Source organism: Lolium rigidum, chromosome 6 (genome assembly GCF_022539505.1).
Source record: "Lolium rigidum isolate FL_2022 chromosome 6, APGP_CSIRO_Lrig_0.1, whole genome shotgun sequence".
Taxonomy (NCBI): domain Eukaryota; kingdom Viridiplantae; phylum Streptophyta; class Magnoliopsida; order Poales; family Poaceae; genus Lolium; species Lolium rigidum.
In genome coordinates this window covers 26,534,433-26,559,129 of record NC_061513.1, presented here as the reverse complement: position 1 = coordinate 26,559,129, position 24,697 = coordinate 26,534,433, and the positions used below count along the sequence as shown (strand labels likewise).

The following is a 24,697-nucleotide window of genomic DNA, read 5'->3' as shown; positions in this document are numbered from 1 at the left end:
GACGCCACCTCCCCTCCTGCCGCCGTGCCGCGCGCGCCCCTCGTCCGCGTCGCCTGCCGACGCCCGGTGCCGCTGTCGGCGCCCTCCGCCGCCGCCCGACACCGCGCGCCTTCCTCCTCGACCACCGCCGCACGACGCTGCCGGCCGCGTCGGCCGCCGTCCTCCTCTCCGCCGGCAACAAGGTGAGCTGCCCGGCCCCTTTTCTCATATTTTTTTCTTTCTTATTTCTATTTGTTAATTAGTGTATATATTTTAATTAGTATTGTTAGTATATTATTAATTGTCAGTATAGTTAATTATAAAATTTGTTAGTATAGTTGTTAATTAGTATAGTTGTTAGTATATATTGTTAGTATATAGTTGTTAGTATAGTTAATTCGAAACGGTAGTGCCGGCGCGCCCCCTTGTTAATTAGTATAGTTGTTAGTATTGTTAGTATATAGTACTATAAGTTGTTAGTGCCGGCGCGCCCACTAGTGAGTTGTTATAGTATAGTTGTTAATTAAATGTTGTGTCGGCGCGCCCCCTTACGCGGTAGTGCCGGTGCTCTTGCCGGCGCCCGCTAAATAGAGGATGTTGTGCCGGCGCCCCCTTACGCGGTAGTGCCGGTGCTCTTGCCGGCGCCTCCCAAATAGAGGATGTTATGTACTGCCGGCGCCCCCCAAACGGTAGTGCCGGCGCCCCAAATAGAGGATTATAGTGTAGTTCATTAGATTAATTAGTTGTACAAAAATTAGTTAGTTAGTTTAGTGAAAATTAGTTACTCAAGTTATATATGAGTATGTAGTGCCGGCGCCCCTCAAACGGTAGTGCCGGCGCTGACCAAATAGAGTAGTGCCGGCGCCGACTAACATAAAAGTAGTGAAGTTTTTTTTTAATTTATGTTAACGTTGGTACATATATATATGATTTGTTTTCGTAGCTACGATGCCGCGACAGCCGCCGCGCCGTGGTCTGACTCTTCTAGAGGAGATGCAGCAGCTGGAGGAGGTCCGGGACTGGGCTCCGCCGGGGTGGCACTGGGAGGTCTTAGCTTCCGAGTCGCGCACCTTGGTGCGGAATCCGGGTCCCGTCGTCGACCCGGATATTCATTGGTGGAGGTCTTATGGGCCACGGTCGTTTCAGAGGGAGCCAGCCCCGCCGGAGGAGGTAGCTCAGCGCATGGAAACCGGTTCATCACTACTGTTCCGGGTACATGGAAACCGGAGCTTACATTTCAAGATTACCCTGTAAGTAGTACTATATATCTATGTCCGTGAAACTCTATATATATGATATTTACTTTCAATACGATGCTTGATTATTAGTTTGATCGAACTATTTTTTCGTAAAGTGTATGAGGCAGGAACCCGGGAATAACTTATGTGGATACTACGTCTGCACCTTCATTCGTGACATGGCCTGTCCCAAGGGTGGGGATGCCCGTATACACCACACTCGTGTACGATAACAAATTCTCACAATTATGTTAATTAGTACCATCTAATGTATTGAGTTCCATTCATATATTGATCTCCTTTTTTAAATATAGATGAAACGCCTGCGGGACACTCTCATAACGGAGGCCCAAATACGAGCAATTCAAGAGGAAATCGCGGGATTCTTTCTTACCGAGGTCATTACCCAAGGTGGAGAGCACTATGCGAAGGTCATAGATATGGAGGAACTCCGTAGAGGCTAATAGATTTAGTAAAGAGATCCGACTAGCTTTATATTGTAAATATGCATGCATTACGTGTACTGTTGACGATGTCTATATATATTCACGACGATATTTTGTGGTTTCTTGAATGATATATATGCATTGCTGAAACTCTGCCGCGGCAGAGAAACGCCCTGTTTCTCTGCCGCGGCAGAGAAACGCTGCTACAGCCGAAACCTGTGCCGCGGCAGAGAAATAGCAATTCTCTGCCGCGGCAGAGAACCACAGGCCCGGTTCGTACCACGAACCGGGACCAAAGGCCATCCACCGTGAGCTTCCTGGCCACACCACGTGCCGCCGCCTTTAGGCCCGGTGCAACTTTGAACCGGGACTAAAGGGCCCGCCTTATTGGTCCCGGTTTGAAAACCAGGACTGAAGGCCCAAATGGACCGGGCCTATAGCCCCGTTTTCCACTAGTGATAAGATATAATCACCCTTTAGTCCCGCCTTATTGGTCCCGGTTTGAAAACCGGGACTGAAGGCCCAAATGGACCGGGCCTATAGCCCCGTTTTCCACTAGTGATAAGATATAATCCATCCTAATAATAAATATAATATAAAATCAGGTTTTTCTAAAAAAAATTTTTTTTGCGGTTAGGTTTTTCTAATTCACAATGGTTAAGTTGCGGACCCATTTTATTTTGTTTTGTACCGCGGGCCTCAATTTTCTCAGGCCTCTGATATTGTTTACGCTTGAAGTGAACAACCGAAAAACAAAACCACCCAAAAAAATTGAAGTTTGCCTCATACCCGGATACCAAAATAATATAAATAAAACATGATTATTACGATGGAGGAGAGGACACATACACAAATATACAATCGGGCTCACAAAAAGCGTATCACAACGCTCACACCGACCATGTCGGTATTAAGCACACACGTACGTCCACGCGCTGTCGTCGTAGGCGGGACGACTTATTCTATACGAGGCTGGAACAGAGATATCTCAGTGCTGCCCGCCGGGAAGCTTCTCCTTGATCTTCTCCATCACGCCCTTCTTCTCGCCGGTGGCCTCCGCAGCAGTGCCTGTGCCATGTGCACCGGTGGTCGCCGCCGTCTGCTGCTGCTGCTCGGCGGTGTCCTTGTGGCCACCGGGGAGCTTCTCCTTGATCTTCTCCTTCATTCCCTTCTTCCTCCTCCCGCCAGCGCCGTCATCCTCGGACTATACATACATAAATACGTACGGAGTACATCATAAGCTTCATCATCATAACATAGCATACACAAGCACAACAAGTTAACTACGATGATGAACGGAGGCGAGCGAGACGGAACGTACCGAGCTAGAGCTGCTGGAGCTTCCGGACCGGCGCAGGATGCCATCGGTCTTGTGGTCGTCCTTCATCGGCTGGAGCTGCCCGCCGCCGGTACCGGCGGCAGCGGTGACGCCGTGTGTCCCCGTGGGTCCGCCGGTGACGCCGCCGTGCCCGGCCACCGGCTGGCCGTACTCCTCCACCTTGTTGGTCGCCTGCCCGTGCTGCCCCTGGTACTCCATTCTCCTCGATTGGTTTCTTGTACTGATCGATCTACAGCTGAGGTGTGGTTTTGTATTGAACTGTTGCGACTTGCGATGCAGAGAAAGTGTAGGTGAAGCGATTATTTATAGCGATGAGCTCCGTTCCAGAATAATGGCGTCTTCGAGTTCGAGATGCACAATGACACTAGCTGGCAAGAGAAGGGAGAGTACGTGTGCATGCACGTATGGATCTCTCATTATCAGGAGTGGTTATCCTGCAAATAAACAAAGCCGTGAATGCCACAAGGTCGTGTCGGTAGTGCCACGTACGTCTTCGGCCTCTCTCGAAGGGCGTGACTAGAACGATGAATTCATAAAAGTTCGGTACAGCGCGCGAACTATCTGAAAAATATGTTTCATTTCTTTTTGAAACGAGGCAAGTTGCGATGATGACTGAATTTCTTTAAGTCCTAGTCACCTCTGAGAAGTACATTTTTTCGACAAAGAAAATATACTAATATCGCGAAGATACTAATATTAACATTCAGACTGAAATTACAGGAGTTTATAGCAAAGAAAGGGTGACACGATGAAGAAACTCTTAGCATCACAAGATCTGCAGCTACATCCTTCAGAAGAACTCAGTCTAAGTGATTCTGCCAGAGTTTGAAAATAGGTGTTCAGAGTAATTGGGTTCTAACTCGGTGGTCGCTGCAATATTAGTGCGAGAGACCTGCTCGGCTAGGATAGAAATCTACCTACTAGCACCTGGAATCCTGCTCTCATAGTGCATTTGTACTCAGAAAGCAGCTAGAGATCAAACCGAGTCAGCTGATTACTGTAGTGGCATAGTGCATGTTTACATAGGCCTCCTGTGCTCATGCTGATATTTTAGTTATGAGAAAATGAGACTTGCAAATGTCCAAGAGTATTCAGATGTATTCCTGGCATGGACAAAAAAAATTCAATAAAACTCTTATTGATAGCATATGTCAATTCTGTGGCAATCAACATGTTCAGTAGTAATATGTAACATTTGCCTTCAGTCTTTCGCTGTAGAAATTGACCTCAAGTGTTGCTTTCTGAATAACAAGGTAAAGTGTCTATAGTAAGTTGGGACTGGCCAATGAAGATAACCGGCGATTGCTGAGACTCTTCGATGGTCTACCTTGGTGTCAATCTGAGATAGGATATGCCTGAACTTGGCAACCGAAGTTCAGGTCCCAACAGGCAGCAGAGCAGACTGTGCTGACATACAACAGATGGGCCAAATCTGCTGGAAAAAGCAGAATGGATGATGCATAATACCATGACAACGAACATAGAGAGAAGGGTTTTCAAAATCTTGATAACATTAGGTATAGAGGTTTCTTGAATTGCTAGGCCTGACAAGCTTTTATGAATTTTTTTTTTTTTTTGAGGAATTCGGAAGGGGAAAAACCCCTACCTACATTTTATTAAAGGGAGCTAAGGCAGCTCGAAGTTTATGAATTATTATTAAGCCTGCTCCCTATTGTGTTCTTGGTATACTGAAAGAAGCTCAATTGCTCATGAATAAAAGATGCACACTGGATACCACAAACAAACAAAAAAACATGTGCATTCCAGGTATTCATTCATTCTATGGTACCAAGTAAATGGCACTGAATAGAAACAAGAAACACTATGAACGGATACTAGAAGGCTGATGTATCAAACATGCAATGCCATGAATAAGTGCCATTTATACTGGAAACCAAATTCCCACATCACAACGGATACAAGGTTTGATACTCCAACCAACCTGAAGGATGGATTCTCAGCTTGATGTTCCAATCACACCACCCCCCTCTAACTGAAGTAGAAGCAGATTATTCACTGCCATGGTGTGCGATCTGGCTATCAGCATGCAGTTACCATCACCTTAACAGCAGTAGGGCGTAGCAACATTGAAAACTGGATCAGGTCTTCAGTTGAGCAATTTCGAGTGCATTTGCTGAAGCCAGCTGATTCAGAGCCAACACCTTAGCACTTTTCTGTCAACACAAAACATGAAAAGGAACACATGGTAAAATGCTCAGAAATGAAAAAAAAAAGGTAGACAGGACGTTTATCAAACACTACTATATGTATGCTTTTAACTATACAGGCTTACCTGTTATCAGCATGACAAAATGGCATTGTGTTTTTGAAGCTTATAACTAGCAAGAGTATAATGTGTAATCAATCCTGCACCAAGGCTAACAATTATCCAGACTTTCCCAAAATATGGATCAACTCAATGGAGGATACCAACAGTCCATTAGCAGATGCCAAAGGCTCAAACAAACCAGAGCATGGTGAAGGAAGAACAGCGAGACGCAAAACTCAGGAAGAGAACTAAAATTATAAAAATTCATACTGCGAATTTACATGATTTTTATAGCAAAAAAGGTTGGTGTGACTAAAAAGAGCTTAGTATCACATGCTGTACAGTTACAGCATTCAGAAGAACTCAGTCCAAGTGATTCTGCCAGACTTCCAAGTCATTGGTGCTTGCCATTACATTTAAAACCTTGCTTATGGAACTCGTGTCAACTCTTCAGGAACCTGAACATCTGGGCATTCGTTCAACAATAGAAGAAGGTCGTTTGGAACAGTTTGAAGCCTGTTTTCCTCCGGTGGAGGATTATCCTGCAGAATACTCTCATGAAACAGCCTCAGTGCACCGTCGGATGAAATTCCTTGCACAGAATTGTGCAAATCTTCAAGTTTTCCTTTACGCTGGCCATCGAGCAACAACTTTTCTTTTAGACTGTCGGGAAGACTATCTAGTGCACTGCTTGAAGGAAACCAGAAAAGGGAGATACAATAAATGAGGATGTTACAAGAGCAAGTATACATATAAGATAATTGTTATTAGCACAACCAGTGTTCCACATTACCTAGTGATCCCCCGAACGAGACCCCACTTGTATCCAACATGCACTGATTGCCCAAACCCAATATTGAAGCCCTCTTGAGCAGCATCCTTCTGCCCTTCAGTTATGCCATCCCTATAGCCCATCTACGGAGAAATCGAAAAGCCGTACTTTTATATCAACGCAAACTCATGATTCATGATTATAACCAATAACCATGGAAGTCAAAATCGATATATACCTTCACGAACTGGTTCTTCCTGTGGGCCCAATCCCTGTCTAAGATGGCAGCATCATCCCAAACGTCATCATCGGTAGCAGCATCATCACCATTGCCTGAATCAAAATTGGAGGAAAACAACTGGTTGTGAGATGGAATGCATGTTCAAACAGAACCTGTGTTGTTTAACTAAACAGAAAGTGATGGCAGCAATAGACATATATAATGTTGCAAAATCTAGTGTTCTTGGTGGTATTGACCACATTTCTGATCCATATTTGCATTTCAGTGGGTTGGTCTGGTATGAGAGGTTTTGGGGAAAAGGTATATTACGTAATTCTACACCAGAACAAGGCTAGGACGCACCAAGCCAATCTATTTCTTTCTCCCTCGATGGTGATGCCTCTACTTGTAGGTCTCCCAGCGACGCTGCCAAACCCTTCACGTCCTCGGAGCCGGCCATTGTGAAACCCATCTGCAGTTGAAACATGGAGCAACAAGGAGAATGGTCAGTTGACAAGTAGCAACTTACTTTCCCTCTAGTTCATTGCCCTCATATCACACAATATCATAAACCCTTTCTTATCGTATGCCAAGTATTATTTTCCCCATCTCTATCATTAAAAGGTTTCATCACTAACACCAAATACTCCATTTGGAATGACCTGTGACCCTTTTTTTTATTTTAATCAACCCCAAACGGCTCTACTAGCTAGCCACCTTTTCTTTTTTCGAAATGGGGCATCCCCAGCCTCTGCATCAAATGATGCATACGGCCTCTTTTATTAGAACTTTGACCAGCAAAAAACAAGCAGTATCAGGTTTCCTTATTACAGTTCATGGATCACAAAGTGTCTCAACAAAAATTAACCATCTAAAAAAGAGTAACATGCCGCGCCTTTGCATCAACATGTCAATCGTCGATCAGCACACCAGCCGCACTGGCTGTAGAAATCCCGTGCAACCGTTGCCAGTCGGTTGCACCCAGTATCCAACGCTTGGCGCTCCTCGTGCGGCTGGATATAGGACCACATATGGATCCAATGACTAGCTAGCCACCTAGCTCGAGGTAGCTGCTGCTACATGGACCGCTTCTCTTTTTAATCCCCTTCTTACTCATATCACAGAGGTGGATCCATATCCTTTTACCAATCATTTGATTGATCTGAGAGTAACGAAATTATATGCTAGCTGATGAACACAAAAGGGGGTTATTCACATTCAGTACTGCAACTCTCAACAATCTCTCGGAAGTCCACATCAATCCTTTCAAAAAAAAAAAAAAATCGCATCAATACTTTTCCTCTGTCTCCATCCATACCGAAAACCTAGGGCTGGAATGATTCCAGAACTCGTGGAGCGGAAGATGCAAGCAGGAAAAAGAGGAAGGGGATGAAATCCTACCAGCTCAACGGGGGTGGCGAGGTCGGGGTGGAAGAGGGCTGGGCGGCGTCTGAGGTCCACGGGCAGGGAAAGGCGGCGGCTGGTGGTGATGGTGGGGTTGGAGGCGCTTTCCGGCGTCGGAGATAAGGGTGAAAGGCGGCGGCGGAGCTCCCCGGAGAGGGCCGCGCCGCGTAGAGGTAGGGGCAGTCAGAGGGCAGGCGGCGTCGGGGGTTTCAGGCTGGGGAGACTGCTAGCGCTAGGGTGGGAACGCGGCGGTGATATCCCAGTTTTTTGGAACAAAACGAATTGGTCAATACACAGATTTGTGCAATTCAGATTGGGATATTCAACAAACACTGGATGCTGGGTCGACACGGTAAAGCCATTTTTCTTGCGGCTCCGTCACATCCCGGTCAAGTTTTCACTCCCCTTCTCATGATTTGCGCTACAGAATACACGGATTATACACAAAAAAGTTTCAAATTCTGTAACTTAATGGTGCGCGCACATACGTACGAATCGCGACGTTGTTTGAGCGGTCGATACTTTACCATTTAATGGAATTCTTTTTCAAATATAACTAAATTGTGTTTCAGACTAAAGACGGAACCTTGACCGTCCCCCTCCCACGCTACAGTAAGGAGGAGGCGATTTCTAGACGATTCGTGGTCAATCCGCTCGCACGCCGGGGATCCGAGAGATCCCTACTCCTCTGGTGGATGCTTCGGCAGCGGGAGGGTGGGGAATCCCTGGATAATGGTATGTACATAGCTAGATATACTAGGTTTACGATCGGTGGTGGCGTGGAGGCAGCGATGTTGGAGGCACGGTTTTTGGCGGCGGTGTTCTCATTGACTAGAGAATTTGCTTCAAAATGTATTTGAATTATTACAAACAAGTTACTTTATATCCAACAAATCAAGAATTTGTTTCAGTCAGCTCGAGAATTTTTGATCTAACAGAAATTTTCTGTCCAATTTAACGTTTATTCCAAACACAGTAAGTTTTTTTTTCCTTGCATCTAGTAATATTTTTTCCATTGTAACAAATTGCTTCAACTTTCTCAAAAATGGTTCAATGAAACAAGTCCAGATGGCTGCAGCACTCTATTGCCAGCGTTTGAAGCTAGTGCAATCATCACATGTTTCTCATCCAGCAACAAACAACAATGCAAGCCAAGCTTAGAGCATCTCCAGTCGCGTCCCCCAAATAACGTTTGGGGGACGGCGGACAAGAAATAGGGAAAATCGTGTTCCAGCCGCGTCCCTCAAACAGCGTCCGGATGCATGATTTTTAATAGAGGGGACCACTCCATGTGGGAAAAGTAGATGAGAGAAAGTGTGGGAAAAGAGAATGACATGTGGGGAGTAGAGGCTGCATGCTGCGTCCAGACGCTGCATGCATAGAGTCTCTACCGGGGACGCCGGACATAAAATGGGGCGCTAGGGCCTCTTTTTTGTACAGATTTTTCGTCTCTTTTTATCCGGCGCGGTTCTAAACGTCCCCCAAATCATTTATGCCGGACGTTTTTTGAGGGACGCGACTGGAGATACTCTTATATTTTAGGTTATATGCCAAATCGGTTTATTAAGTAAAAATGGCCTTCATCATGTCACTATATCCCAGATTTTTCTTCCGATATCTTATATCCTGCTATACATTTTTACACATCAGATATTCACATGTACATTTACATCATTACATATCATTATACACACAATATACACTTGTACAGGCAGTCAAAACCGTATGAGGAACAAATACAACAACCCTGTATCTGAATGTATTGCATACTGAGGTGAGATTTTTCCCCATTGAGTCTTACTGATTCTGCTTTTGGGTTGGATACTCCCTTGGTCCAAAAATGGTCGAACCAACCCTTACATTTGTGCTGCCCAGCTCTATCTGCACAAAGAAGCAATTCAGTAAATATTACAACTGCTAAAATTCTCTCATGTTTGCACCTAACCTTTTGGTTCCGATTTGATTGTTTGGTAATCCCGCAAAATATTATTGAAAAATATTTCTTACCGCTTGCTCAAAGTCGCCAGACATTCCCATTGAGAGTTCGAACTGCTCTGTGGGTATCCCAAGGGCCTTGCAAACTTCAAGCTTACAGTTCACCAGCGTCTGTATTCAGATCACACGCAACTTGTGAGAGTCAACACAGAAAGAGCATTTGCGATTATGTTATACTAGATAACCACCTTGAAATTTACTGGTGTTGAGGAGTAATCTTTCATCCCTATTGTCATGAGGCCCGAAAATATTAAGTTTGGGCACGCGAGCTTCACATGCTTTGCAAGCTCCACGCATCTTGAAGGATCGATGCCAGATTTTGCTGAAGCAAAACAGCAGTGTTTCATCAGAGAATTCATCATTGCTAAGAAAAGCTTCTATAATATGATCATAGTGAAAGAAAAAACAATATAAACAAACAGCATGACAGTGGCTTATCAGGACAAAAGTTTGAATGTAGTTTACAGTTCACTCTAAAAAATAACTTTACAGCATTCTGAAGTAATGAAAGAATTATAGCAATGTAGCGGTAGTAAACACAGTAAACTGATGACTACTGAAGAATGTGGAAGACATATCCTAAAACTATACTTCATTTATTAGATCAATTTTATATCTTCTTTGTACTCACATTCTTCTCCACTAGTGTTCACTTGCACCATAACTTTTAAAGGCTCCCTCCCCAAGCTAACGACAGCACGATCCAAATGATTAGCAATCTGAAAGCATGTTCACAATATGTAAAACTCATGGGGGAAATATAAGGAAGAAACTCATATGACAAACATTCTGTAACCAGTATTCTCCTCCTTTTCTATAGACATAGAAATACATACTAGCATTTTATGGTTGAGATGAATTCAACCCTTAAGCATAATGAATGTTTGTTGCTCGTCGCTTACCTTTTCATTACCTACACCCTCAACCATGTCAAGATTTGGAACAGCAGCTACAAAACCACAGAAATAGGTATCAGCAGGGAGCAATATATGTCTGTAATGGTTAGTTGCTTAGTACAACAAACCCTAAGGACACATGTGGACTTACAGTGGTAAATGGAGGTTCCATTTAAAATACTCACTCCGGTTCAAAATAATTGTCCAAAAATAGATGTATCTAGACATGTTTTACTGTGTAGATACATCTATTTTTGGGAAATAATTTCAGCCTAATAAGTAGGACAATCTGTGTACTTGAACGGTTGAACACCTAAGAGTGAAGAGCCTGACTATCATGTGACTAACTGTAGTAGAGACATAATCGTGGTTTGAATCATGTAATTTGGGTCCAACACTGCGAAGTATGCGTTTGCAGACTATAAATCTTTAGGTGGCATTTAGTAAATAAATAAATGTACGAACCAAAGAACAAACAGCTGGTAAAACATTATCATTGAATGTGTGGATATTCAGCAAACAATTTCTTATGTCCTGAAGATCTGAACATCATGGTGATTACCACGTTGGCATTCGGTGAGCACGCCAGTGAGGATCGATTACACGGGATACTGGTTACAAGGTATATCATTGTATCTTTACTATAATTCAATAATTTTGTATGCTCCCCTGCTTTTGCAGCAGGATAGGACAGACTATCTAGCAAAGAACAACAATTCTTTCACAATCATTTGTCACATTTTGCCATACAAACCAACCCAGCACGCCGTGGACTAGAGCCAAGGAAGAACTGAGTCATCATACCTACTAGCGATTTCACCTTGTTGCTCTGCAAGTGCCCGACGAAATGCCACCGAATATCGTCCGGAAGCTGCAGAAGGACGGCAGAACAGAAAAGCAATCAGCCAACCAACCCTTTCTACACTAGAAGCAGATCGAGCTCGAGCAGACCGGAACCACGGCTCACCTGCGGGGCCTTGGTGATGAACTCCTGGACGTAGTTCTCGCCGAAGCAGCGGTGGCCGGCGTCGTAGAGCTGCCGCAGCAGCGACACCGGCTTGGTCTTCCCGATGGCCACCACCCGCACCGCCTCCGCGGCCCGCCCCGACCGCTCCGCCGCCCTCCCCGCCCGCGCGAGCACCCCCCGCATCGCCGCCGCGACCGGCGCCACCGCCCCCTCCGCCGCAGCCGCTGCCATCCCCCTCCGTTCGCCGGCGTCCTCTCCTTTTCTCAGTGGTGGTGGTTCCCTCCCACAGAAACAAAAATCTTAGCCGGAGCGCGACAATGGGCTGGGCTGGGAAGGCCCAGACTGGTAAATACCATGGGCCGACGTCCGACGACCCTATCGTTCGGCGTTTCGCCATTTGCGGCGCGAGATGAACGTGTCGAGCTCTGGCCGCTCCTCGCTGCTGCGGCCGCCACGTCGCCGCCCGCCTCCGGCCACCGCACGCGCGGGGCCTCTGGCTCGAGCTCGAAACAAAATAGCAGCAACCCATGCGCGCGCAGCAGTAGAGGAAGCGGTCGTCGTTTGGGTTGGGTTGGCCGGCGCGCGCCATGGACGCAGAGGGGCTGCTGGCGTCGGCGACGATCAACCTGGGGCTGGCGCTGGTGGCGTTGTCGCTCTTCTCCATGCTCAAGAAGCAGCCGGGGAACGCGCCCGTCTACCGGCCGCTGCGGATGGCGGAGGGCGGCGGCGGCGTGTTGCCGCTCGGCACGGGGCGGCTGACCCCGTCGTTCCGGTGGATCGGCGCGGCGTTCCGGCTCTCCGAGGACGACGTGCTGCGGCGCCACGGCCTCGACGCCCTCGCCGTCATCCGCCTCTTCAAGTTCGGGTGCGTCTCACTGATGTTTCTTCCTGAGTGTTTCTGAATGTTGATCTGAAGTGGAGCGCATACATCATCACACGTACATTCGATTGCAATGCAGGTTCAAGTGTTTCAGTGTCTGCTCAATTGTGGGAGTATCGATCCTTGTGCCGGTAAATTATACCAGCAAAGGTCCGCCCGACATCGGGTGGTCAAACTCCATGGAGCTTTTCACGGTGTCCAACGTGCCAAGGGGCTCTGACAGGTTTGCTCTCAATGGAATCTCCACTGTCACCTTTGCAGGAAAATTCTGTAGAAATTGTGATTTGTGGCCGAAAGTGTATGAACAGTGTTATGTTGCAGACGGCGTTATGGTTTAAACAAACTGTGTTAAAATGTTCCAGTTCTATGTGCAGTTCGAGATGCCTTAAAGTGTTCCAGTTCTATGTGTTTTGTAATTGATGCCGGTGTTTGATGATTTAGCATTTAAGCTAGTACATGTGTACATTTGAAATGTAGTTCTAGGACCTTGAAAGACTTCATCTGACGGTCATTCTGCTATTTCCTGGAAACTCTAATATTGTAACTGATACAATTCTCCTTTGCTGACAGGCTTTGGGTGCATTTTTCATGCCTTTGCTTCATATCCTTTTATGTGGTGTATTTGCTTCATAAGGTTCGTGTTTGTGAAACCTGTCAGTTAATCAACTTATGTTTTTAGATTAAGTATCACCTCTTTGATAAGAATTAACTGTAGTTGTAGTTTTAGTTATCCAGTTCCGAACATTTGATCGTTGGCATTGGAATTTTAGTGTCGTTATTTTATATAGAATTTGAGAGTTTTAGTAAATTCTAGGTACGTTTTACTAATCATGGGATCCTGATTTCATTTAAACACTTAGATCAACTGCCTGAAAGATGTAACATTGCGACTATTCAGCTTCGATATTAAGCTGAAATATTTATTGATTGCCTGTCCATTTACTTACAGGAGTACAAAGACATGTCCCAGAAAAGAATTGAACAATTGAAGTATCACAGGAAGAGACCTGATCAGTTTACCATTTTAGTTCAAGGAATTCCACTGTGCGCAGATCATGGAACTTATGGGTGTCATGCTGATCACTTCTTCTCAAAACATTATCTGACGTACCAATCGTATCAAATACTGCACGATGTAGGAAACATTGAGTCATTACAGGTGAGTACAGCGTAGCAATGATGTAATCTGTGTCTTTATTTATAGATTATGACATCATGAACTGCAACAGTATTTTCAGTATGAGTTCAATTCCGAATACCAGTTCTGTTTCTCCAACTTGTCATACATTTAAGAAAACATAGAGTTGAGTTTGTCCCAGCCTCACTGGTGTAATAGCAAAAGTAGAGGGTCCTATTTCAGGTCTTAAAGAGCCAGTTTCAAAAACAAAAAAGGCCCACGATATAAGAGGTGGGTATGTCATCTGAGAAAATATAAGGTGCATTCTACATGAAAAACAACTTGCCGTTTCCTATTGGTGTTCTGCGCTCAAGGATTATAAGGATCATAAATACCAGCAATTTACTCTTTCTTGTTTGAAGGAGAAATGTCAGCAGATCATGTTTTCTGGTATTGGCTAACCAAGTAATCATCATTACAGAAACTGGCATCTTCCCTTGAAAGACAGATAAGGAGGAAAAGGGATAGCAGAGGATGCAACTTTTTGCAGCGGATCTGGTTTAAGTTCACACTGGGAGCAATAGATGCTCACAGCCAGGAACAAAAATTGAAGGAAGTTCAAGAGTCTATCCGCCTCCAGCAGTGTAAAAATATGCTTAAACAGAAGGTACTGCCTTACCCGTTTTGTACCTTTGACTCCACCTGCTTGTGTTAATGGCAGCTTCAATATTCTACGTAGACCAAAAGAAACAACAGAGTATTTGTATCTGGATCACACATTAATATCATTTTCAACTCCAGGAGTTACCCGTAGCTTTTGTCTCATTCAAGTCCCGGTTGGAGGCTGCCCAAGCGGCTGAAATGCAACAGCATGTCAATCCGCTGGCATTGGTTACACGTTATGCTCCTGAACCAACTGAAGCAATATGGTCAAATCTGGCTATTCCTTTCTACCGTCTTGCTGTATACAAGCTTGGAGTCTTCATTGCTGCATTTTTACTGACGGTGTTCTTCACCATCCCTGTCACAGCTGTGCAAGGGATTGTGCAATTTGAGAAGATTAAAAAATGGTTCCCACTGGCTAGGGCTGTGCAACTTATGTTAGTGGCAATTTTTTAAAATAACATTGGGAAGTTTGCAACTTGCATTTACCTGGGTATACACTAATACAGGTTGATGCTTTGCTATCTTGCAGACCAGGCCTGAATTCTGTTGTAACTGGATATCTTCCAAGCTTGATTTTAAATGGATTTATCTACTTGATTCCATTTGCAATGCTCGGTATGGCATCATTTGAAGGTTGCATTTCCAAAAGTCAGAACGAAATCAAGGCTTGCAACATGGTGTTCTACTTCTTGGTAGGAAATGTTTTCTTCCTGAGTATTCTTTCGGGGTCTCTACTCGATCAGATAGGGGAGTCCTTTAATCACCCTAAAGACATCCCTAGCCGCCTTGCAAGAGCTGTTTCTGCACAGGTAGAGCAAACAATATATTGAATTGTATTCATGTTGTTCTAACAAGTGTTGTATGCTATTGTTCCTAGACATGTTTCCATAAATTTGTTCAATGTTCAGTACATGAAGCATTTATCTTATAACTTGTTTACACTGCAGTCAGATTTCTTCATCACATACATCTTGACCAACGGAATGTCAGGGTTTTCTTGCGAGGTTCTCCAGTTTGGTTTGCTTACATGGCACTTCTTTAAGGCGCATTCAGTTGGACATGCTGATGAGCCATATCTTTATGGCTTCCCTTACTACAGAGTTGTGCCCATTGTTTCCCTTGCAGTATTGATTGGAATGGTGTATGCTGTCGTTGCACCTCTTCTGCTTCCCATTCTTGTGATCTACTTTTTGCTCGGTTATGCAGTGTTCATCAACCAGGTAGCTTCTTCGTCAGTTAATAAGGCTAGTTGTGGTACATATTTCCTTTATTTTCTTTAGCAGGGAAGTTTATTTAGGCTGCTACGAAGTATTTACCATGCCGCTTTATATTTTGTAAAAGAACAATTCGTAGTTACATATGTTTGGTGATATCAGTGTTCTTTTATAACATGGTATCGGTATTCATATGTATAGCATAGAGATGCCGTGGCCATTTTTTACCTTCACCCAACAATCACCTTGACTACCTCAGAAAAGGAAAACACTTACCTTGACCTTTCTGTATTATGTTGTGGTTGTTGATTAAGTTCTATGGTGTACAGATGGAAGATGTATATGAGATCACATATGACACCTGCGGACAATATTGGCCTACTATTCACCACTACATATTCCTCTCGGTCACTCTCATGCAAACTACAATGATAGGGCTGTTTGGGCTGAAGTCGAAGCCAGGAGCTTCATTCGCCACAATTCCCTTGCTTGTGCTTACCATCATGTTCAATGAGTACTGCAAGGTTCGGTTTCTTCCAACTTTCCAGTGCCGCCCTGTCCAGGTAAGCTTATGGTTGTTTCCATTTCTTTGGTATCTATATTAGATGGTACCACATTCTTGTAAAGAGCATAAAGTGGAAATAATTGTATTAATCATGCACTTTTTTCTTTTTATTATTTTGGATGCCTTATCAAAGTGTTGCAAGGAGAGTGACGAACTTGATAAAACCGATCGGGAGGCACAAGGCAGCTCAGATCATGCCATCAAGGCCTACACGCCACCATGGATGCGCCTGACAGGAAGCTCCTCAGAATCTAGTTCAGTGCAGCCTTTAGTCGGTTGTTTGATATAATGATGTCAGTATGGCTTGTTCTCTATAAATCCATTAGGAATGCCGGGTACAGCGCTAAGCGAGGTTACATGAAGAACAGTATTGGCATATGGACAGTTGCAGGACCAGTATTTGTGTAATTATCGACGATCATCAGGTCAAACCACACCGAATTCGACCTCCTTAAAGTATATAGTAATTATGCACGCACAATGTGCTTGTCAACTAATATAATTCTGTAAACGTGTGGTGCAATACAAGCATCAAAATCTATATGTACATGTCCTCAGATGTTGAACTCTGCGCACATCCGAAGAAAAGATTGTCCCGGCCAGTTTCCACCGCAGAGCACCGCTCGCAGTTGTTGAGGTTGCTGCGGGTGCTAAGCCGATCAGCAGCAATAAGCACCATGAAGATCTTGATCTTGGCCGGAAGCTTGGAAGACAAAATCATGTCTCCAAAACTGATCCAATGCGACAATGTCGCACGGTATGCAGCCCGGGCCGAGAACATGGCCCACTTCCCCCAGACCTTGGAGCACTTGTCAGGGCGTGCACGAGGACGACAGATAGATTCTAGAGTGCCACGTCGAGCCCCCTTCAGCACGTCAAGAAACCTAGGCGCACGGTGTTGGCCACTGAGACGTTGACAGCAGGGCAGGGAACCAAAACGCGAGCGGACCAGAGTTGTGCCACCGGTCAAACCAGAACGACGTGGAAGCTCTTTCGTCTACACCTACGAGGACCCAGGTAATGGCACGGTAGAAACCAATGCCGTCACCCATGATCCGGCCCAGGAAGGATGGGTCGTTGGAGCTCATGTCGCCGATGTCGCCGGCTTGGTAGCGCCTGAACCAGGTTTTCCACATCGCGGAACCAGGTTGATGCAGCTTGTGGATGAACTCGAGGAGCAGGCACGCGCTTTTAAGTAACACTAGGAAGTTGGAGCGCGGCGTCACGCCGCGCCCGTAGGGTAATTTAAGTAGATCAATGAAGAAGATAGTAATATTCTCATAAATAAAAGAGGGGTTAATAAGTGCTGAAGAATTTGTTTTTGAAGTTAGTGTAGAAGAAGGTAATAGTATGTTTTTCGTATAAAAGAGCCAACAAATGACGCGGTAGTTTTTTTTGTAGAGGGTATTTTTTTCGTGATAAAGGAGGATTTTAAGTAGGCAGTAATATTTTTGACAGTAAAAGCGACGATGAAGTATTCAACAATTTATTTTCAGAGGAAAAGACAATAGTATGTTTCCCTATAAAGATGCGATGTATCATGCAATTTTTTTTGTCAAAGTAGCTAGTAATATTTTATCTAATAAATGAGGTAAGAAACAATCAAAAAAATCTAAAATTCTTTTTTAAAATTATGAAATATTACTTTTATCTGATAAAAGAGGTGAAGAACGATCCAACAATTTGATATGTTTACTGAATAAAAGAGTTGGTAAATCAGTGAACATTTGTTTAAAGTAGGCAGTAGTATTTTTGTCGAAGTAGTCAGTAATATTTTTTCGGATAGAAGGGCGGCATACGACCTAGCATTTTTATCTGATAAAAGAGGAAACAAACAATCCAAAAAAATCTTAAGTTCTTTTCTAAAAGTAGAAGTTGTACTTTTATTGGATATAAGAGGCGACGAATGATCCAACAATTTGATATGTTTTATCAATAAAAGTGTCACAAGTTGAGAATTTATTTAAAGTAGGCAGTAGTATTTTTATCGAAGTAGACAATAATTTTTTTACCGAATAAAAGGACAACATACGATCTAGCATTTCTTCTACCGATGAATTATTGTTGACGTTCAAAATTTCTACCGAGAAATTGTCTTAGGAAAAATATAGACAGATACCGCGTCACGAAAAGTTGCGCTAAATAGTTAACACGAGAAATTACTGCCAAAGCTGGGAAGAAATCACCGTCGTTTTTTCTTAAATGTCTGGATGAAATTAAAAAAACCATTACCGAGTATAATAGGGCTGTTGATATGTTTGGAAAACAAATGAAACAAAACATATATAAAATTGGGTTAGCTAAATAAGTCAAACTATTCGTTATCAAAATAGCACGAAAAAAAATTAAACTCCGTTCGGCTCAGCTGGTGTGAGTAGATGTCTCTCCAAGAGCTCTCACAAGTCACACACTCTGTCTCTCTCTTCTCAGACTTGACTGCCGCTCCTCTCCTAAATTCAGCACCGTTGCTCATCCTCCCCTCCCCTAGCCTGGCAATAACTCCATCCAAGTTCTTGCTAGGTGGGTGATTGGTTTCATGTGTGCCTACAGTCGAGATAGCTTGCTGCAATTTTGCTGCATACCTCCGCATGCACGCATGTCTTGCCGCTGACCACCGCCGCCTAGCTCGCACGCATGCCGTCGGCTCACTGAGTCCGGCCGCAGCCGTGATGCCCGGCAGCCCGAACCCCTCCTCAGCTGAACCGGCGGCCGAGCTTTCCTTCACCATCCTCTTCTCTCTTGGTCGTGGCGACCTCCCCTCCACTCTTTGTCTCTTTCCCGCGCCAGCAGCGCAGGTGGAACAGTAAGGGCCCTTTCTCCTTCATCAACCGCCTGGAGTTCTCAGAATGGCACAACAACAGCCAGATCCGAGCGAGAGAAAGGAGGAGCGGCGCCGCCGAGGCGCCGACAACCTCAGTCTCTTCGTCCCCACTCCCCAGCAGCCGCATATGAGTCGATGTTGGGGTGGCTGCCGGCGGCGAGGAAGCGGAGCTCGCAGTCGAGGCTGTCACGGAGGCGGCCTGGGAGGCCGGCGAGCCGTACCTGCTTCACTGCCGCGGGATCGCCGGTGAACAGCAGAACCGCATGCCACACTGGCGTGGATGGGGACCGCCCGCCCAGGGGCTCGCGCAGCTCGTAGACGCCCACCGTTCCCGGCGGATCCTCCTCCTCCCTACGATCCAGGTACTCCCTTCTTATTCCTTAGAGCATGTCTAACAGACCCCTTAAAAGGCCCAAGCCTGTAAAATAACCGCCGATATACGGGGTAGGTCTCTACCCGGCCGTCTAGCAGACCCCGTAAAATAGGCCCCCGTGTCGATTTTTTACAGTTTTGGCTACGGGGTGGCTTTTGGCCCCTTACTTGTACGGGGCGGGAGGCCGAATACAGGGCGAAACCCTCACTCGTGGCGCGCTGAATTTTCAGAAATCTCAACTGCTTCCGCGCGACGGCTGTTGGCGCTCGTCGGTGCCTCCGGCGTGGCGGCGGCTCGGTTCGCCGGTGAACTCGCGCCGTGGGTGCCAGCGGCGGGTTGGTCGGCTTGAGGACGACCTGCAGGTGGGGTTGGGGAGGCGGACGAGGTGCAGCAGCGGCCAAGGCTGGCGCGGCCGTGGCGGGCGGCGGCCGAAGCCGGCCGGAGAGGGCGCGGCCAAGGCTGGCGCGGCCGTGGCGGGCGGCGGCCGAAGCTCACGCGCGGCCGTGGCCGGCGGGGGCGGGCGGGCGGGCGGCCTTGGCCGGCGGGGGCGGGCGGCCGTGGGCCGTCGGCGGCGGCGGGGGGCGGCCGGGGCAGGGGCTAGGCAGGGGCTGGCTAGAGGAGGAAGAAGGAGCGGAGGAAGGGGATTTTTTTAATTTGGCATATTTTCGGAATATTCCCTTTTACGGTTTAGTCATACGGGGTCTGCTAGCTCGTCCGAGTTTTCGGCCGGTGAAAAGTGAATACAGGGCCCTCTACTCGCGTTTTAAGGGGGGAAAAAATACGGGGCCTGTTAGACATGCTCTTAGTTAGTACTCCTACCAATTGGATTGGTGTTTATTTTGTCTCAGACCCAGGGTTGCAACGCGTAGCCCGAAATTTCATGAGCCAAATTGGTAAATTGATTGATCCATCAGCTATTCTCAATTGCTGTGAAATTTAAATTGCATAATCGCAACCTTGTGGTAATACACGATGTGATGTGAAAGAAAATGAGCTTGCTCCTTGCGGCTCGCAGGAGCTGGTTTGCAAATGCTGTGCCGGGACCATGTCATCCACCGGGAATTGAAACTTGAGGTCCAGGAACTGACATCACTTGTAATTTCTCTGTGTATAATGTTTGCTAACTAACTATCTCCTTTGGTAACTGGAAGAACTTGCCTAAAATCACCTCCAAGAACAACAGTTTTAGCACCAAAAGGCAAAAGTGCTCGGGATGGATCATCCTCAGATCACTGATGAGAAAACAATAAAACAAAGAAGCTGCATACTACTTTTTATGCTGCAGATATATATTAGAGAACCAGATAAACTGCCTATGCTAGTGGCATTGAGACAGAAAATATTTCCGTGACATAAGCTTTACAGTATGAAGATCAAAGCAAATTCATAGAACCACTGTCTCCGGTTCACCATCGGAGACTCACACTTGCTGAATGGAAACTCGTTGAGGAAAGACTTCAGAAACGACTTAGTAGTTGGAAAGGTAAATTACTATCTCTCGGTGGAAGATTGGTTCTCATTAACTCAGTACTCACAAATCTGGTACTGTATATGATTTCCTTCTTCCAATTGCCTAAGGGAGTCCTTCATAGATTGGACTATTTCCGATCTAGGTTCTTTTGGTAAGGAGATAGTGAGAAGAAAAAATACCGGCTGACAAAATGGAGTGTTGTTTGCCGTCCTAAGGATCAAGGTGGACTCGGCATCCATGATCTAGAGGTTAAGAACAGAGCTTTGCTAGGTAAATGGCTAGCTAGGTTGTTAACCGAGGATGGTGTATGGCAGAATTTGTCATGCGGAGGAAGTATGTTGGCTCAAAGGCTATATCTCAGGTTAGTTGGAAACCAGGAGATTCGCATTTTTGGGCAGGCATAATGGCTACTAAGAAATACTTCTTCCCACGTGGCTCTTTCTGCATTAGAGATGGGTCTGAGATAAGGTTCTGGGAGGATATATGGTTGGGAACAACCACCCTCCGTGAACAATATCCAGCCTTGTTCAATATTGTGAGACATAAGCATGATACTATACAGAAGGTGATGGCAACATCACCACCGTCAGTAACATTCAGACGTGATCTCGTTGGCCCTCGGTTGAACTCTTGGAATGAGCTAATACTGAGATTAGCTTCCGTCCAACTGCAACAAGGATCAGATGAGTTTCGTTGGAATCTTACAAAAAATGGGGTTTTCTCTGTTAGTTCTATGTACTCAGCTTTAATTGAACCTATTCAACCGGTTTTTAATAATAAATCCATTTGGAAGATGAAGATACCACTAAAAACTAAGGTCTTTTCTTGGTACCTTCGTCGAGGTGTAATTCTTACTAAAGATAATCTTGCAAAGCGTAACTGGCATGGGTGTACTAAGTGCGTTTTCTGTCACGAGGAGGAAACAATAAAACACTTGTTCTTCCAATGCCGGTTCGCTAGATCTATATGGTCAATCATTCGGATAGGTTCCACCTTATATCCTCCAAAAAGCGTTGCAAATATATTTGGCAATTGGCTAAACGGAGTAGATGCTAGGTTCAAAGTTCTTATCAGAGTGGGAGCGATAGCAGTTTTATGGTCGCTATGGCTATGTAGAAATGGCAAGGTTTTTGATAATAAAAATTCTTCTCTTATGCAGGTCATTTACCGATGTACGGCGTTGCTCCGTTCATGGTCGTCTCTTCAGCGTTTGGAGGACCGCGACCTATTTACGGAGGTGTCTTCACGCTTGGAGGAAACGGCGAAAGATTTTATTACCCAACATGGGTGGCAGCATAGTAGAAGGATTTTACCTCCTACAGTCTAGTTTTTGCTTTTATCAGACATAGTACTCGTGTGTTCTCTTTCTTTGCTTCGTTTCTTCAACTGGATTTTTTAGCGGCTGTGTGCATCCTGTTATGCAGAGGCCGGGTGTATTTGACAAGGGATTAACTTGTCAATGCCTATGGATTGTAGGCTAGGGTTTAGTTAGAAGTAGAGGGCAAGTAGATCTCGAAGGTTTCAGCCGAAAAGTACTCGACGAATATAAAAACTAGGGTTTGCAGACAATGATTCGATGATCTTCTCGTCCCTCGACCCCCCTTTATATAGGTGGAGCCGAGGGATTCGTGCTATACAAGGATTACGAGTCCGGGATGGTTTCTAACTCATCCCGCCGGATTACAAATAACACTTCCTATTACAACTCTATCTTTTCCTTAAATACATCTTGGGCTCTCGAGTCTTCTTATTCTTCGGGTAGTGGGCCTTCAATAAACCCCGGGTACTATATTAGGCAGGCCCATTTGGGATGCCTATGTCGGTAGCCCCCGAGATTTTGCTTGAATCATAGAGTCGGGGAAAATCTCTCATCGTTTATTTTTACTCGAAAGCTCTAACTTTCATACTTTTTCTCATAAAATTCTATATTGTATAGGGATATTGGTAGTTGGGGCTAGTTCATCTGACGGATCAGGTACTAGTTAACTGCTCTAGTGGCAATCCGCAAAAACCTACTTCAAAATCACGTCCCTGGACATGATTTCGGGATACTGGTGCAAACTTCGACAGGCGCCGCTTAAGGTCTTACCATTCTGTCGAGTCCCAGTTAAATTTATCGAGTACCTAACGCGTCCGTTAGGATTTTTCTTCGTATCTGTTGATACGGATAAAAGTAGCAGAGCGCGGTCTTCGGCGATGCCACGCCCGGCGAGAATAGGTCCGGGGTCTTACCTTCGCAATTTTGCGGCATTCAGAAATTGATCGCAACTTCGGCGTTCTGAGAATATATTGTCGAGTGCTTTTCCGGCTGTTGGAATGGCACATTTTATCGAGTCAAATATGACTTATATTGCTTTCCCGATGGGAGTATATGGAGAGTTTAACGATAACTCGAAATATACTCTCTTGCTTGTTCTATTTTTCCTTTGTTAATTTCATCGGGCACGCGAACGGCGTTCCCGATGGGAGTAGCCCCCGAGGCTACAGCCAAGAACTTGTGCTTGGTTGTAGGCTCAACATTTTAGTCCACCTTGTCGCTATATTGCCATTATCTCCTGATATTCTTTCCTCCTTCTTCTTCTCTCTTTCTTTTTTCTCTATTTTTTTTTTATTTGTCGGGTGCGCGAACAGCGCTCCTGATGGGAGTAGCCCCCGAGGCTACAGCCAAGAACTTGTGCTTGACTGTAGGCTCAACATTTTCTATATTGTCATACTCGAAATTTTCCTTTTTTTCCAAAGTAGCCCCCGAGCATTTGGGCAAAAACTTGTTTCCGTCCAAAGGCTCCCGAAATATTCAAATAACGTAACTCTGTCGCCATTCTTCTTTTATTTTTCTTGTCGACGTATTTTCCCTTGTCAAATTTTCTTCAACTGTATCAATGGTCGAGATTTTTCTGCTTTGTGGGTCCATCGTTTCCACCACGTTGGCACATCGTGCAAGTGGGGGACACACGTCCTCCGCTTTTTCTGGCGCACGTACGGTAACGCCTAGAAGATCCATTCTCACCACACGATTTCCTCATCCAACGGTACACTGCGACCCCTAATTCTTATATAAACCTATCTTCAACCTCCGTTCATCCCCTTGCTTGCGCCGCTCACCTGTTCCTCTTCGCAAAACTTCCTCTGCGCCCAAGTTTCTCTGATTTTCCCGCACTCGCATACATCGCTCCACCCATTGCCGTTGATGCCACCGCGCGTGCGCCTAACTCGCCACAGCACTCCGGAATCCAAGATGGCCGCTGAGGATCTTGAGTGGGAGAGATCGAAAATCTCCAACCAGGATACCAACATGCCGAAGAGGCTCGGCCTTATGAAGAAGGAGGACGCCATCCGCTTTCCTAGCGAAGAAAGCTATCCCAATCCTCCGATGGAGTACCGGGTTAGTTTTGTTGACCATCTGATCCGCGGCCTTTCGCCTCCAATTCATGATTTCCTCCGCGGCCTTCTTTTCGTTTATGGGATTCAATTGCATCATCCGACCCCCAATTCCATCCTTCACATTTCTATTTTTATCACCCTTTGCGAATGCTTTCTTGGAGTCGCTCCTAATTGGGCTCTTTGGAAACGCATCTTCGCATCCGCCGCAATGGCTCCCACAACGTCACTTATAACATAGGTGGCGTTGTTATCTGTGTTCGTACGTGATGTCGATTATTTCGACGTCAAGTTTCCTGATTCCGTCCAAGGATGGCGCAAGAGGTGGCTTTACATTCACGAAGAAAGCGCCAACTCCGTTGAGCACAACATAATTCCCTTCGACGGGAATGCCAAAATTCAGCGCCGTCGCTCTTGGGATGCCGAAGCTTCTGAGGAAGAGAAAAAGGCGACAGAGGCGCTCATGTCTCGCATTCGCCAGCTTCAAAATACTCGAGGCAAGGAGCTATCTGGTGTTCAAATCACTGCCTACTTCCTTAGGATTAGAGTGCAGCCTCTTCAGAGCTCGAAAAAATCCCCTTTGGACGTACTCTGGTGAAAATGACGCCAACAGAATCTCCGGTGACCTTTCCATCAAGGACTTGGAGAAGTTGGTTCGAAGACTTTCTCGCCTGGGCAAAGATCCAG

The 24,697-nt window shown here is 45.5% G+C and overlaps 4 protein-coding genes across 5 annotated transcripts; 1 reads left to right on the top strand and 3 right to left on the bottom strand.

The window, feature by feature from the left end:
* Nucleotides 1-2,651: 2,651 nt before the first annotated feature.
* LOC124667599 (dehydrin DHN1-like) lies at nt 2,652-3,200 on the bottom strand. Its single transcript, XM_047204859.1, has 2 exons — nt 2,985-3,200; nt 2,652-2,867 (listed from the first exon to the last, which is right to left on the bottom strand). The coding sequence occupies exons 1-2, from the start codon at nt 3,198-3,200 to the stop codon at nt 2,652-2,654; spliced, it is 432 nt and encodes a 143-aa protein (XP_047060815.1).
* A 2,322-nt stretch (nt 3,201-5,522) lies between these two features.
* Nucleotides 5,523-7,764, bottom strand: LOC124665185. The gene is made up of 5 exons (XM_047202588.1): nt 7,665-7,764; nt 6,627-6,735; nt 6,282-6,376; nt 6,065-6,186; nt 5,523-5,958 (listed from the first exon to the last, which is right to left on the bottom strand). The coding sequence occupies exons 2-5, from the start codon at nt 6,733-6,735 to the stop codon at nt 5,700-5,702; spliced, it is 585 nt and encodes a 194-aa protein (XP_047058544.1). The 5' UTR covers nt 7,665-7,764; the 3' UTR covers nt 5,523-5,699.
* Nucleotides 7,765-9,255: 1,491 nt separating this feature from the next.
* LOC124661716 (pyridoxal phosphate homeostasis protein-like) lies at nt 9,256-11,756 on the bottom strand. The gene is made up of 7 exons (XM_047199598.1): nt 11,526-11,756; nt 11,363-11,429; nt 10,565-10,611; nt 10,294-10,381; nt 9,851-9,984; nt 9,675-9,773; nt 9,256-9,548 (listed from the first exon to the last, which is right to left on the bottom strand). The coding sequence occupies exons 1-7, from the start codon at nt 11,754-11,756 to the stop codon at nt 9,465-9,467; spliced, it is 750 nt and encodes a 249-aa protein (XP_047055554.1). The 3' UTR covers nt 9,256-9,464.
* Nucleotides 11,757-12,112: 356 nt separating this feature from the next.
* LOC124665784 (CSC1-like protein At3g54510) lies at nt 12,113-16,464 on the top strand. 2 transcript variants are annotated; one of them, XM_047203162.1, is made up of 11 exons: nt 12,113-12,390; nt 12,485-12,628; nt 12,976-13,039; nt 13,355-13,564; nt 14,004-14,189; nt 14,324-14,622; nt 14,718-14,803; nt 14,885-14,997; nt 15,136-15,408; nt 15,732-15,967; nt 16,103-16,464. In XM_047203162.1, exons 1-11 carry the CDS (start codon nt 12,113-12,115, stop codon nt 16,254-16,256), a joined length of 2,043 nt encoding a protein of 680 aa, XP_047059118.1. In that variant the 3' UTR covers nt 16,257-16,464. The 2 variants fall into 2 exon arrangements, with proteins under 2 accessions (XP_047059118.1, XP_047059117.1); XM_047203161.1 differs by having other exon boundaries at nt 14,718-14,997.
* Nucleotides 16,465-24,697: the final 8,233 nt, after the last annotated feature.